Below are 18,502 nucleotides of genomic sequence, written 5' to 3'. Positions count from 1 at the left end.
TTTTAATTTTAACTTTACGCAAAAATGTCATTCTTTATAAAAATTTTTGCTTGATTCAAAACCACCTATTCTGAAATAAAAATCTAGATGTTCCTTTTAGCAGCTGAGAAAATTACAAAAAACGCAAAATCTACAGCGGAAATTTTTCTAAGTTGCATGTTTTTGATTAAATCAGACTATCATTGTATCTTCCATGGCAACCTGATAAGCAAATCAGGTTAAAAAAGACACCTTAGAGCTTAAGAGGAACATTTTATTTTATTCAATGTGGTATCCTCCAACCTCTTGTTCAGTCCATCCGGGGGGACACTGTATACAGGGTGGTGAGTTGCGTAACGCATCATAGGAATTTCAATGTAAAATAGCATGCGATTATTGGCTCCCCAAATTATTTTAGAGCAAAAATGTATTAAGGTTTTTTGTAGAAAAATTTTTTTTACGTCAATCAACCGTAATTTTTGCATAATAAAGACGGAAAATTTGAAAAATAAAACTCCCATCTTTTTAATAATCTGTAATGCCATGGAATTTTATAATAAAAAAACTACGCCAATATCCGTCATGCCATGGAATGTCTGCTATAAAACAAATCAATTTATATCAAAAAGTATTATATTTAAAACAGCGAATTCAACATAAAGAAAGACCAAATTACTAAAAACGGTTTCCTAATATAACAATTTACAATAAATGTTCGAATAAGTCGCCATTAACTGCAAGACAGTAACCAAGTCTATCATAAAATCCATTTCGAACTGCTGTAAATTGATAACTGAATATCTTTTTGTTTTAGAAAATTCCATGGCATCGCAGATTATTGAAAAAGATGCGGGTTTTATTTTTCCAATTTTCCGTCTTTATATGAAAAACAGTCATTATAATAAAAACCTGAAAAAATTGACTTTTATTCACTCGGAATTTGGCCCCAATATGGCGTTCTTAAAATATTAGCATGCCTTTAAGGAACACCCTGTATATGACTAAGTAGATAAGAAAAGTTATTTTATATAAGATTTCTTGTCAAAAGTTAAGAAAATCGGATCTCAAAGCCTTCCCTATACATTTGTAAATGTATGGGGAAGGATTTGAAATCCAATTTTCTTAATCTTTGATATCACTTAATCCCATTTAGAGGAATGATGGATCATGTTCAAAAATAGGATTTTCTATATAATCACAGGACACCTATCATGCGACTATACAGGGTGTTAAGTATGAACAAAAAATAGGGTGCACTTTTTCCAAATAAACCAAGAGTACACTGTGTTTCGTTTAGGAACCACCCTCTAAAAGTGGTGAAATTTGCATTTCTTCTTTAATTTTTTTCTCAGCAACCATAAACAAAGATTGGTGGCACGTCTTTGAATAGGTTTTGGGGTATGCCCTTTCCGATTTTGCAAACTCCGCTGCAATTCTGGGGAGTCAGTCAAACAACTAATGTCTATCCTGGTCTCTAGATTAGCTTTTCTTATGGCTCAATTTATGATACGGAAGAGTACCTACCACATCCTCCTTAACAGATAGATGCATAAATACAGAAGGTATGAAGCTAACTTCAAAATTACGAAATCACTATCTGAACCTTAACCACATTTCAAACCAAATTTGTAAGAATTCCGGAATATTCACAAATGTCAATGATCATGGAAGATAGTCGCAATAAACTAAACACATACCTACATCATATGGACATGATTTAAACAGTCCTTTGCAAAAAAAATGAACCACTACATTCTTTATCAGTGCTAAGAAAGAAAAACTTTTCCTAGAAGTAATTAACACTGTTCTATTAGAAAAATATAAAAATCTTTACATTATTAAAATTCGATAATAAATTATTCATCAACTTCCATTTGTGACCCATTGATTTCAATCTCATTTGGTTCATTTTCAACTTCCTTGTCTTCGGAAGCAACTCCTTGTGGTGTTTCGATTATATCATCATTACCATTTTGCTGTGGTTCTGGAATCATGGCGGTTTGCTTCGGTTTATCATACACTCTTGGATTAATAGTAATTGACTTAGTGCAGTTAAAGGTTTTGTATATACCAATTAGATGATCGGACAGCTCAAACATATTGGATCTTAGGGAGATGATAACAAATTGCGCATTTTTTGTTCGTTCCTAGTAATTGAGAAATGTAATTTCATTTACATGATTCTATTACTTACTTTAATATAATTTGCCACAATGGAAACATTCTTAAAATCCAGAGCTGCATCAATTTCGTCCATCACGTATAAGGGAGACGGTTTATAATAATGCAAAGCGAATACTAATGCCAATGAAGATAACGTCTTTTCGCCGCCGGATAAATTTGATATATTTTTCCACGATTTCTTCGGTGGACGTACACTAAAATGACATATTTACAGTAACTAATGTATTTATATTACTGAAATCAGTTTCAAGTGGGCGGGGCCAAAGCTATAAGGTGATCATATTTATAACACCGAGTCCTTAAAAATAAAAAATACAAGCATCCAAAATGCCATTGTGTAGACACACATATTCAAAAAAGTTAGCAGCTCTGTAAAAAAGAACTCCAAACCCCAATACTCCATAAAAATAACCAGTAAAACCAGTAGGGCGTTTAAGGCAGCAACTACCCTACCACACCAGACAATAAGTGACTACTCACTTGAATTGAATACCTTCCGTAAATGGATCAAATGTATCAACATATTCAAAATCGGCGTCTCCTCCTAAAGTAATCATTTGATACATCTCCTTCAATTTTAATCGAATAATATTATATCCGGTTGCAAACTCCTCCTTCCTTTTCTGTCTAACATTATCTAACGCCTCTTTAACTTTAGCCTTCTTTTGAGAAAGTTCATCTAATTCTTTTGATCTTTCAATAAATATCATTTGTTTCTTTCGATACTCCTACAATTAAAAACAGATAAAATACTTCAATAGGATCAGTAGTTGAAATTACTGTTATTGCGTTTAGATTAGGTTTTGCACTTTTAATTTGATTCTCTTGGAATGTCAATTGTCGCTGTATATTCCCAATGTTTTTCTCTTTTAGCTCATCTTGCGTAAACTCCTTCAATTCCTCTGTGGCTTGGTCGGGTATCTCTTGAAGCTTCAAATGAGCCAACTGCAAAGCAAAACATTGCGCAACAATCATAATTTAGCACTAACTCACCTTCGACCTATAACCGTGAATCTGTCCCTTATGCTCATTAATCTGTGCGTTGTACGTTTTGCACTTCTGATCAACTTCGATTTTGTCCGATTTTATTTTGTTCTCCTCTTTTGCAAGGTCGGAAACGGCTTTCTTTAAATCTGTATTTCGGAAAAATATAGAAATCACACACCTATCACACTTTTGCCAGTCTTCTACATTCAGGAACTAATGCTACTTTATTAGAAGCAAATTTTGCTTTGCTTATGCGCACAAAATTATCTGATGGTTTTAGTCAAAATTTCATTTAAATATACTGACTTGAAATTTTATGGATAAGCTTTTGTTAATATTCCTTTTTTTCCTCCACTGTACAACAATTTCTTCAAGGTGTGTAGCTACCTAAGTTTATGTTACGAGTTTATTCAGAATGTATACAAGGTCGCTGATAAGTGTGGAAACTGTTGATTATTGGAGAAAATATACAAAATATCGAAAAAAGTTTTATAAGAAAATTTTAGGGTTCTTAAATGCCTACTAGACAGTAATAATTTTAATTATACAGGGTTGGTCACCAAAATTCCATTTTTTTAAATGAAACATCCTATATATTATTCTATAATTCAATTCTTCTCTCAATTTTAAGCAAATTTGTGAGAGGCATAATGTACAATGTAAAATTGACTAATTGAGACAAGAATTATATTTAAAAAATGCAATATTGGCGTGCCACGTCTCTATGACCAGCCCTGTATAATTGTGAGCGTGATTTTCGCAATGATTTAAAGTTTAAACATTGGCCAACAATTATGAAATGGGTTAGAAGTTTTCGAACCACGAACAAAATTATGATGAAAAAACATTAGGTGGTACACGAACAGCCAACGTTGATGTGACAGCAAAAATCATGCATCCACTGAGTCATTATTTTTAGCTTGCGAATCGTAGGTAAACACACGTTGTTCTACAGTCCATGGCTCCATTGCGACTGTGATACCTAAATGGCCACTCACCACCCCATGATTCGCCAGGACAGGGCTGAGTACAGTTCCATCAAAAGTGTAAATACTTCTCAGTTGTGTTTAAAGATAGAGACTTGCGGTTTTCTCCACTTTTTTGTGAAACTTTTAATACCACAAACAGAATGAATGTAGCTACATTTGTTTCTGAGATACAGAGTGAAAACGAAAAGTTTGACTTTTTGGGTTATCGTATCTTACTGTCCATGTAAGATGGAAAAAGGGTAAAATTGACCATTCTAGATATTTTTACGTACAATCCAGTTGAATAGTAAAAAAATTTTTTATTCCCATCCTTTCTGAGATTTGATCCAAAGTTCGTATTTTTTAAATGCAACACACTGTATTATTTTAACGTCAATTTTTTGCATTATCTTTCCTGATTACATTGATGTATCACAATTTTTTTACTTTTATCCATGAACCAAAAATAAAAACCTTATTTTTTACGGCTTTTAAATAGTTAGGGCATAGATTCATGAAGATTTTGTTTTTATTGCATGGCAGCCAGTACCAATCAATAAAAATGGCTGACGGTAGAAACATGCCATTTCAAAATTTTGAAAAATATCATTTAATATACAGGTTGTATCCAATTTCGGGTAAGGTACAGAAATCTCGTTTATTAGCATACTTAGATGTGGTTAAACGGACAAAAATGATCCTAAAGTTATGCCTAAATAAAATCAAACAAAATTTACACCCTCTCTAAAGTTTCCTAAATATGGCAAAAAATAACATAATTTACATTCCCGATTTTAGGGTTTAAAATAGTTATTCGGGGAGAGAATTAAAATCTAAAAAGACTTTCTTTAGATAACGATTTCTGTTCTTTTAGATAATGGAAATGAGAAAAAAATCCTGATTTCAAAAATGTATAACAGGTTTATAAAAAAATCAAAATAAGGTCAAAATTAAAAAAAAAACATTTTGAGTGACATTTAACAAAAGCAATATCAATTAACAACCTGAATCTAACTTAGTTTATAAATATCTCCCCAAATAACGATTTTAAAGCCAAAAATCAAAAACGTCAATTATGTTATTTTTCGTCATATTTAGAAAACTTTATATAGGGGGCAAATTTTGTTTCTTGATTTTCTTTAGGATTCCAGGATCATTTTTGTCCATTAACCAACTCTCTATCTATGCTAATAAGCGAGAAGGAAAACGAATGCAATTGCTACAGCAATTGACGTTAAGATATGCACTGTGTCCAAGATAAGGTCTACCATGGGGATCTCGGAAACGGGAAACCATAGAGGCAGAGAAGATACGAAGATGGTCAAATTAGGGAAAAGTTGCGCAATTAAAGAGTAATTACTTAAAAGAAATTCAGAAAATTCCAATTACTTCCAAAGATATGCCAGAAAAATTCATTTTCATTCTTTTTATTAGTTTTTATTTTTCTTGTCTTGTAGAGCTCAAAAAGTGACATTGAGAAATTGTTTTTTTTTTATTTTTTGTATATGTTCAAATAACATCAGAAAAAAATAATAACGAAATTGGCAACTTTAGGTTTTTCTGGGGTATCGGAGGTAATCGGAATTTCTGGTTCTATTTAGAGCATGATAATACATCTTCAATTGCGCATCTTTTCTCTAATTGACCATCTTCGTATCTTCTATGGTTTTGGAGATCCCCATGATAGACATCCTTATCTTGGACACGGTGTATAGGGTGTTGAATTTAAAAAATACCGACAATAGGTCAAATCTCCGAAACGGTGGTCCAAATTTTGCTTTTTTCTATGGGTAGTAAGATATGATAACATGCCAAAAGTCAAATTTTTCATTTTCACCCTGTATTCCGGAAACAAACGCAGCTGATTGATTCTGTTTGTGGCATTAAAGTTCACAGAAAAGTGGCACAAGGTGGCTAAAACCCCAAGGCTATCATTAAAAACAGCAAACAGAGACACCGCAGTCTCAACCAAAATAGGACACACGGTACAATAACCCTTGAATATCTTGTTTTTGGTATTCAAAAATGGTTACGTAAATTATTTTATTTCCTTCCCAAGAAATAAAATCCTTAAGAATAAACCGATACAACGAAATATCGAAGGATCCTCAGTATTACAATAACTTTTAACGATAATTTATTTTAATGTTACAAAATACATCAAATTCATGTCTTGGCCATTGAGATAATGCTCTTAATCTTGTTTTGATCAAAATCCATGTGGTCGCCAAAAATAGATCAAATTCATGTTTTGATCATTGAGATAATGCTCTTGGTCTTTTTCCCAACGTTCTTGGTGCATAAATAACGATTTTGACATGTTTTGATCAAAATTCATGTGGTCGCCAAAAATAGATCAAATTCATGTTTTGGTCATTGAGATGATGCTCTTAGTCTTTTTCCCAACGATGTTGGTGCATAAATAACGATTTTGACATGTTTTGATCAAAATCCATGTGGTCGCCAGAAATGCATCAAATTTATGTCTTGAGCATTGAGATAATGCCCCTAGTCTTTTTCTCGACGATCTTGGTGCATAAATAACGATTTTGATTATTTTGATCAAAACCCATATGGCAATAATTTAACATTTTTGAATCACACACATGCGGTTATCAAATGTGCACGTGATGTACTCTTGCTGCATCAAGATAATGCGTTTGAAACCTTTTAAAACTCTAAATTCATGTATAAAGTGTAATTTTTGCTACATTTTGCTCTAAAACTTTCGACCTATACCACAGAGAAGAGTTATATTAAAGTATTACACATCTAAGAGTCATAGGGAATAATCTAGCGGAAGTCCCAACCCGATACATGACCTAGGGAATGAAATATGTTGATTTCTATTATATTGAGCCCGTAGTTTTTCCTGTTCCCGATTCACTCGAAGTCCTATAACTTTTGTTCCTATTGAACCAGCTTCCTGAAAATCAATAGCGTCCGTCCTTAATGTCCAAAGAACCCGTACACCAAATTTCAACTCAATCGGCCACTTTTAAAAAGAGTTAGAGCGCACACGGACGGACGGACGGACGGACGACAATACAAAACTATAAAGGATCTGAGGATCCTTAATAAATGTAAAAATCTGTATTTCGTTGAACTGAAAATTAATCTTTTGTATATCGTTAAAGTATAAGTTGGTTGTGAGTGCTTTTGTATTATGATATGGTTGAATATTCTCCACATTTTAAAAGTATTTGGAATTATACAGGGTGCGCCCACAAAGTAGGGCGCCCAAATGGTACATTTTTCAAAATAGAACCCCCTGTATTTGAATGCATTTTTGAATTCTATGTGTAATTGTACGTCTTTTTTATTATATGGTTAATATTCGAAAAGCTAGTAGTTTTAAAGATAATTCGATTTTTAAGAAAAATTGCGCATTTGCAAACGTCAGTATATATTGTCAAAATTATTACTTAAATTTTGATTCCAGGTTTTATATCTTTTATCCTGTGTTAAGTAAAAGTCAAATAAATACATCTACTATGAAACATTAAAATATAGCTTACAGGGTGTTTTTTTTGGTAGGTCCAAAGTTGCAAAACTTCATATTAAAAAATCGAACTTTTTTTAAATGGAACGCCCTGTATATTTTTCTGTCATCATTTATCTCCTCCAAAAACCTTCAACTTTTGGTAATAGTGTCTTATACCTATCTCTGATAGTTTTCGAAACATCATTTTTTTTCCTCGTTTTTACATTCTAATCTTAAATAAGTTAAAAAAATTTACATAATAGTGAGGTGGCCATGCAAAAAAAGGCAATTTTTATCTATCTCGTCCAAAACGAAAATCATATCGATTAATTTATTTTTCAAACAATTTATTTTAAGTCCAAAAACTGGAGAATAAGTAAAAACATTTGACTACAAAGCAAATTTAATGTAACTCCTAATGTCATCCAGTCAGTTAGATGATATTAGTTTCATTTTTTTTCATATTCACCTCGTTATTATATAAATTAGAACTTATTTCAGAAAATATAAAAAGTAGAAAAACCAAGATATTTGTTTATGTTTTTACTATCAAATTTATTCTCCAGTTTTTATAGACTTAAATGAATAATTAGAAAAATGAATTAATAAATATGATTTTAGCTTTGAACCAGGCAGATAAAATTGCCTTTTTTTGCATGGCCACCTCACTATTATGTAAATTTTTTTAACTTATTTAAGATTAGAGCGGATTAGAGTGTAAAAACCAGGAAAACAATATAGCAAACATAATTAGATTTATCAAACTAACGAAACTAGAAATATAACATACTGTGTCAACATGTATCACACGGCGCTAATGACCACGTAGTTGAAGCGTCTTAATTTCATTAAAAAAAAAAAAAAGATGTTTCGAAAACTATCAGATATAGGTATAGGACATTATTATCAACAGTTGGAGGTTTTTGGAGGAGCTAAATGATGACAGAAAAATATACAGGGTGTTCCATTTAAAAAAAGTGAGATTTTTTTATATGAAGTTTTGTAACTTTGGATCTAGAAAAAAACACCCTGTAATTTTTTTATAGTAGATGTATTTATTTGAGGTTTACTTAACCCAGGATAAAAGATATAAAATCTGGAATCAAAATTTAAGTAAATATTTTGACGATATACTGACGCAAATGCTCAATTTTTCTTAAAAATCGAATTATCTTTAAAACTACTAGCTTTTCGGATATTAATCATATAATAAAAAAGATGTACAATTACACGTAGAATTCAAATACAGGGGGTTCTATTTAAAAAAATGTACCATTTGGGCGCTTTGTGGGCGCACCCTGTATAATTCCAAATATTTTTAAAATGTGGAGAATATATATCATAATACAAAAGCACTCGATCGAAAAATCTTATCTTCAAGGCATTAAGTTACTCCGTGCAATCGTTGACTCACCCTGTACAATAGAGTAGTATTAGTGCGTACAATGAACATATAGCATACCCCCTAGCTTGGGCTGACGGCCAATTCCCAGGTACCAGGTGCTACAGGTACAAACAAATTGTACCCACTTTACTTACAGGCTGAGTCTTATGTATGTTGTAGGGAATATTGTAAACAATTAGAAATTAATACTGAAAGGTACCTACTATCGGCAGTATCCATTGCCAGACACTTTAAATATCGAAAGCACGCTATACGTAGCTATCTCGCTCACACTCAAGCGCATGTATCTGTAACACCTGGTATCTCACAATTGGCCATCATTGTACACACTAATACAACTCTATTGTACATATTTCGTCCATCAGAAAATAAGTACGGTCTGGGAGCCCTGGGATCTTGGACTAGAAGTTATCATTTCATGACGAGCAAATCCCGGCTGTTAAACAAGCTAATAACTGAGTGATCCTGATCAGGACGGGAGCCCGCCAGCACACTTATTTTTTTGCGAGGAAGAAATTACGTGTATTCGAACTGTATGAGTAAAACCTTAAATACCAATAGGATTCAATAATACTTTTTTGAATCTTCAAGATCGAGTTATAAAAACCTTACTTTTTTCTAAAGTTATCCAAGTAACCAAACACAATTATTGCCATTCTCCAATGAATGAAACATTGCAAAATAAATGACAGTTATAATTTTACCTGCACACTGTTCTTCTGCATCACCTAATTCGGTAGTAATATTTTCAATACTCTGAAGTAACTCTTTTGCATCTCTCTCGATTTCTTCTCTTTGTGCCTTCATACTTCTCAATTTATTTTCCATATCGACTATATCCTGCTCCATAGTAGCAATTTTTTCGGTACTTTTCTTAAAGTTCCTAAAATCAAATGAGAATCGAAATTTTAAAAAATCAACAAAATAGCAATTGTTCACCTTTGCGCTGTCTTCGTCGCTACATTTCTACGTGTTATTTCAGATTTGCACTTATCAATTGTATTCTGTACATCCTTTAAATTTTTATCCATTGCTTTCATTTTTCCCACAGTTTTTTCCTTAATTTCGTGCGTTAAACGGTCTACTTGGACCTGTATTTCATTAGCAGCCTCAGTTGCTCGATCATAAAGCTGCTTCTTCTGATTGACAATTTGAGTAAGTTTTTTTACTGTCCCTGTATCGGCCTTTGTCGATTTACTCTTTGCTTTTTGTGTTTCTAACTGCTCGGCAATTAATGGCTCCTGCTGTTTCGATGACTGAAACGAACCAAGGTTAATTTGCATTTGTATAACGGCGAGATTACCTCAAGTTCAATTGTGAACTTATGCACATCAGTTTCCATTTGCTTTACTTCTGGTTCCAAAGTGTTAATTATGGCTTCACAATTTTCTTGTTCTTGACGTAGAATTCGAATTCTTTCCTCCATGTTTTGTAAAGTTTCTTCCATACGCTGCACATCTTTGGGATCGGTTGTAGAAACAGCAACCGATTGTCCCATCCGCCCGCGAGATACAGTTTTACCTCCTCCACTCATTGTTCCAGTTGTTTCAATTAGTTGTCCCGTTAAGGTTACAACTCGATACCTTTGTTTACCATATGCAATACGAGATGCTTGATCTAAATCATTTGCCACCAGAGTGTCTCGTAAGGCATAGTAAAATGCAGGTTTTATCCTATCATCTGCAATTTTAACCAAATCAAACAGCCGTGGAACGTTCTCAGGTCTAAAATGAAAATTCAATATATAAGTACACAAACATGCCTACGCACGTAACAATTGATGACTCTGCACGGCCTCTCAAATGTTCTTGTTTCTCCAAAGCAATAAATGTAGCACGGCCCACATCATTCCTTTTTAAAAATTCAATACACCATTGTGCTGTAGTAACAGTGTCCACTACAATATTATCTAGTGGACCGCACGCTGTTGAAATCGCCACATCGTATTTCTGATTGATGGCCCCCAAGTCTCCCTAATCGATTTATATTAATAATCGCAATTAAAAAAAAAAATATTACCAAACGGCCGAATAAACCTGGACACCTTCCCTCTCTTTTCTCCTTCATTAATGAGTCTAAAACTCTTCCTCGAGACCTGGTTGCTTGCATAGAAGATTTAACTTCGGCCAAAGAGGTACGGCGAGTTCTGATTTGATCTATAAATTCGGCTTCTTGGGCCTTCGCTTCTTTAAGATTATTTCTGGCTTCCGTCAATTTTTCTTTGTTTGCCGGAATTCTTTTCTTCAAATCCGCAATTTCTCTACTTCTAGAGTTTATGTTTTCTTTAATGTTGGCATACACATTCTGAATGTGTTCAAGTTTCTTTTTTTCGTTTGCTTCTGTACTAACAAATATATTTAATTCTGATTCCGCCAAACTAAACTGAAATATAATACGTTATTATGATGTTTCACATCTCAGTAGCTAAACATACAGCGGACTTAGTTTCGTCCACTTCCTTTTTAAGGTCGACCAATTCTGTCTGCAAGTGTTCCTTTTGTTCTTGTAATTCAACAGTGGCCTCGCGCAGGCTAGCCAACAGTTTTACCTTTTCGGCTTGCAATTTCTCCTTTTTTGCAGTCATCTCTGCTTCTTTTACCATACATTCTTGAATAGTCTACATAAATCAGAACAGACATCAAAACAGTAGAACCACTTCAGCAGAAGTGAAGGATTAATTCATTATTTGAGATTTTCAAGTTCTAAAAATGACCAACAGAGGGGGTAACTGCCATCTTAAATTTGAAAATTGCATTTTCTTTCAATTTCGCATAATAAACTAAAAAAATTTTTTTCACATTTTTAAAGAAAATCAGTTTATCATTTTCGTAAAAACAAAAACTCGGTTATTTCAAAAACAAAGATCGCAATAACCTTCTTTAACTTCTTAATCGTTTGACCGATTTTAACAAATTTGGTATGGTTGAAAAGAGCATTCCTTGGGCAATATACAACCAAAATATAGTTAATTTAGTTGAATCCTTCTCCGCCAGGAGGCTAGTTTTGACACTATGACCCAAGGAATGCTCTTTTTAACGATATCAAATTTGTTACAATCGGTCAAACTGTTAAGAAGTTAAAGCAGGTTATTGCAAAAACAATTGAACGCCCCACGCCATCTTTGTTTTTGAAATAACTGAGTTTTTGTTTTCACGAAAATGATAAACTTGTTCTCTTTAAAAATGTGAACAAACAAAATTTAGTTTATTATCCGAAATTTAAAGAAAATGCAATTCTAAAATTTAAGATGGCAGTTACGCCCTCTGGTGGTCATTTTTAGAACTTTAAAATATTTTCCAGCGATTCTTCATAACCGATTTACCTAATAATTTTTTACCCCTAAGCGAGGGGTAAACCGCTGGAGGAAATAGTGTACAAGTTGGAGGGAATTAAGAGGGAATTAGGATATTTCGAAGGTATTAAAAGGAATTAATAGGTATTTTGAGAATTATCGAGGAAATTAAAGGTATTATGAAGTATTAGTAGGGAATTAAAAGGAAAAGGAGGAAATAAATAGGTTTGCGCATGCGCTAATATACATCAGAATTAAAATGACGCATCGTTTTACTCGTATAGTGCATACCTCGATGCATACTAGCTGTAAACTGTGACGTGCCGGTATAATATTTGGTATAAGATTTTATTAAAGATGCTTGTTTGTATTTAAAATTTTTTTATTACTCTGTCTTGGATTAAGTATTTTTGGTTTGTTTTGGTAATAACATTATGTACTGAATACATTAATATTTTTTTATGGAATTCATATTTTTTAAACTTCACCACTCGCTTCACTATGAACCAAAAATAAATTTATATTGTTTATGTGAGTACGGAGAAATCAATAAGTTCAATAAATATAAATTTTAGTAAAGTTATAAAGGTAGGTATTAGTCTATTTTTTTTCTATTTTGTTTATTTATTGCCCCTCTCTTGTTCCGGGCCCTTAACAGGCTTGCGCACAGTTACAGAGTGACCCGCATAATGCTTTAAAGTTGTTCTATACTACTCCGGTATTTACCTTACGAATTAGGGAAACTGCAAGAAAACCTAATTCGGAGTAGCCGGCAGAATGCTCGAAACTGATCTAAGGAAATTCCTATCTCTGATACAAATAAAAAATTCTTACCTCAGCCCAGGTTCGAAAACCCGTCCTCCGGCTTTGTAGCCCAATTATAGAGAATAGAGCTGTTGTAAAAATTGTGGGGAATTCAGAGCAATAATGTAGGTAGGTATTAATAGGAAATAAAAATTGTGGAGAATTGAGAGCATTATTAAGGTATTAATAGGAAATAAAAAAGTTTTGAGGAGTTCATGGCTATAATTAAGGTATTAATAGGAAATAAAAATTTAGGAGGAATTAAGGAATTAAAAGGAATTAAACGGAATTTTTTCAGGAAAAGGTATTTGGTGTACAAATTTTTGCTAGCGGTTTACCCCTCGCCCCTAAGTCATACGACGAACGGTTCCCGAGATATGGCCGAGGAACAGTCTTATGGGGTCACCCGATATATATGATCTAAGTTGTAAGCACATGTTATGTATTGGCGAACGCGTTCAAGGGTTCGTAGTAAGGTGAGTACAAAGCAGACAACAAAAATGTTGGAAACAACGTTAGCAACATGTATTTGAGCTATTATTGTCTGCTCTGTTTATGCCTTAAGCAAAACAAAACAATGACTGGCCCTACAAAGAGATTTCCTGAGCAACGAAAAATATTCTAGAGGAAGTTGTCATTTCATTAGTCATGAAAATTTTGTCACTGAATATTCAATATTTGCTTATTCCCAAAAACGACTTCTGGCAGCCTCCAATGTCCGGGTTGTGCTACCCTATATTTTCAAAGAGGGCTGAAAATAAGAATGAATTTGGATAAAGTATTCGTCATGAAACTTTGGGAAATTATTTTCGATAGTATTTTGTATGTATCAAACATTTGCCAGAACATTCTTATCCCTCCTAAATTGTTAACAGTAAAATTTTCAAGTTAATTGGTAATAATTAAAATGTAGGTTATTATTATTAGCTACATTAAAAATTGGTATTATACATGTGGAAAGTCACATACGAAAAATACGCTCTGGCCACTTGCGCGAGTACGACGGCTTGTTTACTTTAAGCACAATCCAGATTTACAAGATACACTGTCTGAGTTAAAGAGGGCCACTATGGGTATTCTAGAAACGGTAAGACACAAATTTAGTGAAATGATGGAAAAATTGCACAATCAAAGGTTAAGAAGGCAGCATTGATCTGAAAAATTTTTTGGTTTTTGAAAAACATAGTTTGCAAAAATCGTTTTATCGATTTAACGAACTATTTTCTCCACAGCAACTTTAAAAAAAATTTTCACGCCACACAAAAATAGTTCGTCAAATCAAAAAAAAAAAATTTTTTGAAAATATTTCAAAAACCAAAAAATTTTTTAGGAATTTCTAAACGATATCCTTTCTTGCATTTCATTTGTATTTTTTACCCTTTCGAGAATGCCCATAGTGGCCTCCTTATCTCGGAAACGGTGTATATGTAGCACTATTTTATAGCAAATTTATTAAAAAAAGTTTATACGTACATCTTCATTCTCCTTTGGCATACGTTCATACTCAACCAATTTCTTCTGCTCTTCGGCGAGCAATTCTTTCGTCTTTTTCCTCGTTTTGTTTGTTTGGGTCATTTCAGCTTGAAGTTGTATATCCCTGTTATTGGCAACACCAAATGCTTCCTTTAACTTCTCAGTTCTTTTACGTAAATTCTCACATTTTCTGTCAACAAAAGAAAATACGTAAGTCAAAACCAGAAAATTGATTTGCTTTTATGACATACTTGCAAGCTTCTTTAAAGTTGTGTTCTCCCTCTTGTTTCTCTTGGTGAGTTTTAGCTAACTTTTCAGCAAGCTCATTTTGAGCAGCGGCAACTTCACTTTTCTCCTCTTCAATTTGCTTAATTTTCTCCTCTGCTTCGCATCTACAACCGCAACGATAAATTTAGGCACTTAGCGTTTACACGTACATATGCCATTGAAAAATTATATTTTTGCTTAACACAATGGAATTTTCCAATTCTAAAAATTCAACAGCATCTTCCATAGGCTTTTTTAATTCCTCGAGTTCTTTTTCAACAAGTTTGACGCGGTTTAACTTTTCCGAACGCTGATCGGCTAGTAATTCCACTCGTTCTTCTAATTTTACAAGGGGAACCTTTTACATAATTGAACATTATGAAGATGTTTCATGATGAATACAAATACCTTATATCGTGAGGTGCCTATAATATCTTCCAGGTACTCCAGCATACCTGTCTCGTGTTCTGATTGACCCTTACTTTTCATCATTGCAATTTGTTCAACTTCGCCCTATCAAAAGCAATTTTTTTAAGATAAATGATATCTGCACAGTTTCTCGCAATAAACACTGCAGTACCAAAGTCCAGAATTGAAAATTTGACAAACAGAGGTACGTATTGTTTTTGATGAGGGACGGGGAAATGCGAGGTGAAAACAAAAAAAGTGTATGATCAAGTTAATTTTCACACACCAAAAACTACCAAAAAAATACACAAAAAATCTCATACTATATTGCGCTTGAAATACAAACCTCTTTAATAAATTGGTATAAAAAAGAGAACAAAATCTAAAAAAAGCAAAAAGAGTAGACTAAAAAAAAGTTGTGTCGAATATTAGCGAATACCTACCTATACGTAATAAATTTACCTGTAAGATTAGAAATCTATTATGGTCAAGGTCAATACCATACGATCGCAACTTCTTGGCAACCTCTTTGAATTGTACTCTGGAACCATTTACAGTGTAATAGGATGAATTGTCCTTATTTGCTGTGCGAGCTATTTCAAATTCGCTGCCCTGCACAATTTCATATTCATCTCCCGGCTATAAAAAAATGTAAAAATTATATTCATCAAGAGAAAAATGTTGGAGGGATGAGAAAATTCTTAGGAAAAATTAGGCAAAATACTAAAAGAATATGATGGATTTACCTCGAAAATTACGCTATTTAAATTTCCGAGTTAGGCAAAAGAGTCTATAATTCAAATCAATTTATGAGGTACTTTATACTATCTAGATTCTAGCTAGACTATCCATGTCTGCATACAGTTTTTTATACTCGATAAAAAGATGTAAAAGTTCATTTTCATTAAAAAAAATATCAAAATCTCAACCAAAAACAATTGTTTGACGCCTCATATGCTCTATATAATTTTTTTGGTTGTCAAATACTACTATAAATACATTACACAAGACGGATATTTTGACCCAAATACTTATTTATGACCAAAAAAAAAAGGGACTGTTCAATTCCCATGGTCAATATGATTTTCTCTAAATGGTGTAAAAACAATCAGTTACAAATGTTACTGCAAAAATGTCTACGTCCAACACATACATCACCCATACAAATACTCGTGCCAAAATGTTTTTGTCTAAATTTCAAAATTGCTATTTATGCACACATTGCAGATTTCGGTCATTCCTAAAACGCAATCTAAAAAATCAAGGGTATAGTATATTTTATAAATTAAGCTACTAAATAGCAATAGTCCCTTTGGAAAAGTGCCTGACATCAACTAGAACAATAATTAAAAGGCAGTTCAGAAATGGAAAAGTACAATAAGCACCAATTAAATTAAAGTGATGCATTGTATGTTCACTTTTAAGAAAAACTCCCTGTATGTAATTAATTAAACACACCACCCTGTACATATTGGATTTATTGCTTTAAGAATACATTACCTTATCAACTATTTCGGCGAAACGTACTGCTACAGTACAAGTTTGAATGTTGGAATAATGCTCAGAGTTGTGCAGTAATACTGATATTTTCTTGCATCGAATCTTGGTCGCTCGATACCCAAATACGAACAACATAGCATCTATAACGTTGCTTTTTCCACTTCCATTAGGACCGACAATGGCATTAAAACACTAAAACAAAAAAATCAAACGTAGACTTCCAAGCAGCGATAACACAAACTACAGAATCTGAAGCGAGTCGATTCTAATCTGATAGATCTACGAGGCTTCAAGTCTACAGGTAGTGTAACAGTCACATAGCTGTTACATCGTAATTGAAAATAGCTTTACCTTGTGAAATGGTCCAAGAACTTGTGTTTCGGCGTAACTTTTAAAAAAGTAATTGCTTATTGCGGTAATGATGAGCCGAGGTCCATCACTACCGAGAGTACGGGCACTTATTGGAGGCGGAGGTATGTATATACCATCTACCCGCAATCCGCCTTCTTCATCAGAGAGATCTTCATGTTCGGAAGCTTCACTTTCTTCGTCTTCTGCTGGTAGTTTACGTTTTTGGGTCTTTTTTTCGGGTTTTCTGGGACTCATTACTTAAAAGGGAAAATAAATTACACAAAAATACGATTAAGTTCAGTAAACAAAGTTATTTAACCACAAATAACGGAAAACGGTTGGACCGATAAATTTGAATTGTTGTTGGTAGCATCATATTAGTCTGTGGTTCCATCCACGCCGAAGGAAGTGGGGTGCGTTCACAAGTGCAGTCTGTAACTTCTAGATAATTCGTAACAAGTCCGGTTTATAAAGCATCTTTTGATATAGAATAATACTTTCAGTTTTGCTGCTAATCTACTTGTCCCTGTTTACACTATACACCCGCGTTTTTCGACCACCCGTACGAAGTTAGTGCTTGTTTACAATGAACGTATACGTAAGACATACATAAACCTTAAAAATTTCGCAAAGTTGAACTGTATAGAAGCATACGAAGGTGTTTACAATGAACGTAATTTTTACGTACGTATATGTAAGCGATAAGTCTTGCGCATAGTCGCAAAAGTTGAAAATGTTTCAAAGTTACGTACGGTCAAACTACTATGTAGTATGATAATTCTACTACTATATGTAGTATGATCTTTGGTTTATTGTAAACACCGAAGTAAATTTACGGAAACGATACCAATATGTACGAGTTACGGTTTATGAAATATTTACGTATACGTTCATTGTATACAAACACTTAACTATTATATTTATAATCAACCGTCTATTTGTCTATCGGTCCGTCTGTACTCTTGTTTTCGGCTAAACGGCTGAACCGATCGGTACCAAATTTGATACACACATTCTTAGCTATTAAAGGGTAGAATCACCCATGCGCAGGTGTGCATGTGAAAAAATTAAAGAAGAAATTCAAATTTCACCACTTTTTTGAGGATGACTCCCAAAAGAAACACGTTGGACCCTCGGTTTATTTAGATAAAGTCCGTTGAAGCTGTTCGACAGATTGAGGTGGTAGTATATCTATTTCAGTCACTCTCATAGCTCCCAGTTTGTTTATTAGATTTATTATTATTTATTATTAGATAGAAGCAGAAAATACGACTGTATGAATTTAAGTGAAATGAAATAGAAAAATTATGTCAATACATTTAATGTTACTAGTGTGAGAGAGAGAAGGATACTACCACTCGTCTGGTTTCACTAATAATATCCTTATTCCTCTTCCAGTT

At 33.3% G+C, this 18,502-nt stretch overlaps 1 protein-coding gene across 1 annotated transcript; it reads right to left on the bottom strand.

The window, feature by feature from the left end:
• Nucleotides 1-1,770: 1,770 nt before the first annotated feature.
• On the bottom strand, nucleotides 1,771-17,471 carry LOC116168775 (structural maintenance of chromosomes protein 4). The gene is made up of 18 exons (XM_031484753.1): nucleotides 17,103-17,471; nucleotides 16,752-16,943; nucleotides 15,714-15,890; nucleotides 15,252-15,356; nucleotides 15,014-15,201; nucleotides 14,828-14,968; nucleotides 14,577-14,766; nucleotides 11,442-11,624; nucleotides 11,027-11,389; nucleotides 10,778-10,980; nucleotides 10,311-10,731; nucleotides 9,947-10,263; nucleotides 9,712-9,890; nucleotides 3,157-3,296; nucleotides 2,944-3,108; nucleotides 2,644-2,891; nucleotides 2,174-2,357; nucleotides 1,771-2,126 (listed from the first exon to the last, which is right to left on the bottom strand). The coding sequence occupies exons 1-18, from the start codon at nucleotides 17,355-17,357 to the stop codon at nucleotides 1,836-1,838; spliced, it is 3,942 nt and encodes a 1,313-aa protein (XP_031340613.1). The 5' UTR covers nucleotides 17,358-17,471; the 3' UTR covers nucleotides 1,771-1,835.
• Between the last annotated feature and the right edge of the window lie 1,031 nt (nucleotides 17,472-18,502).

Source organism: Photinus pyralis, unplaced genomic scaffold, assembly GCF_008802855.1.
Source record: "Photinus pyralis isolate 1611_PpyrPB1 unplaced genomic scaffold, Ppyr1.3 Ppyr1.4_LG4, whole genome shotgun sequence".
Classification (NCBI taxonomy): Eukaryota; Metazoa; Arthropoda; class Insecta; order Coleoptera; family Lampyridae; genus Photinus; species Photinus pyralis.
This window is presented reverse-complemented; position numbering and strand designations above follow the sequence as displayed.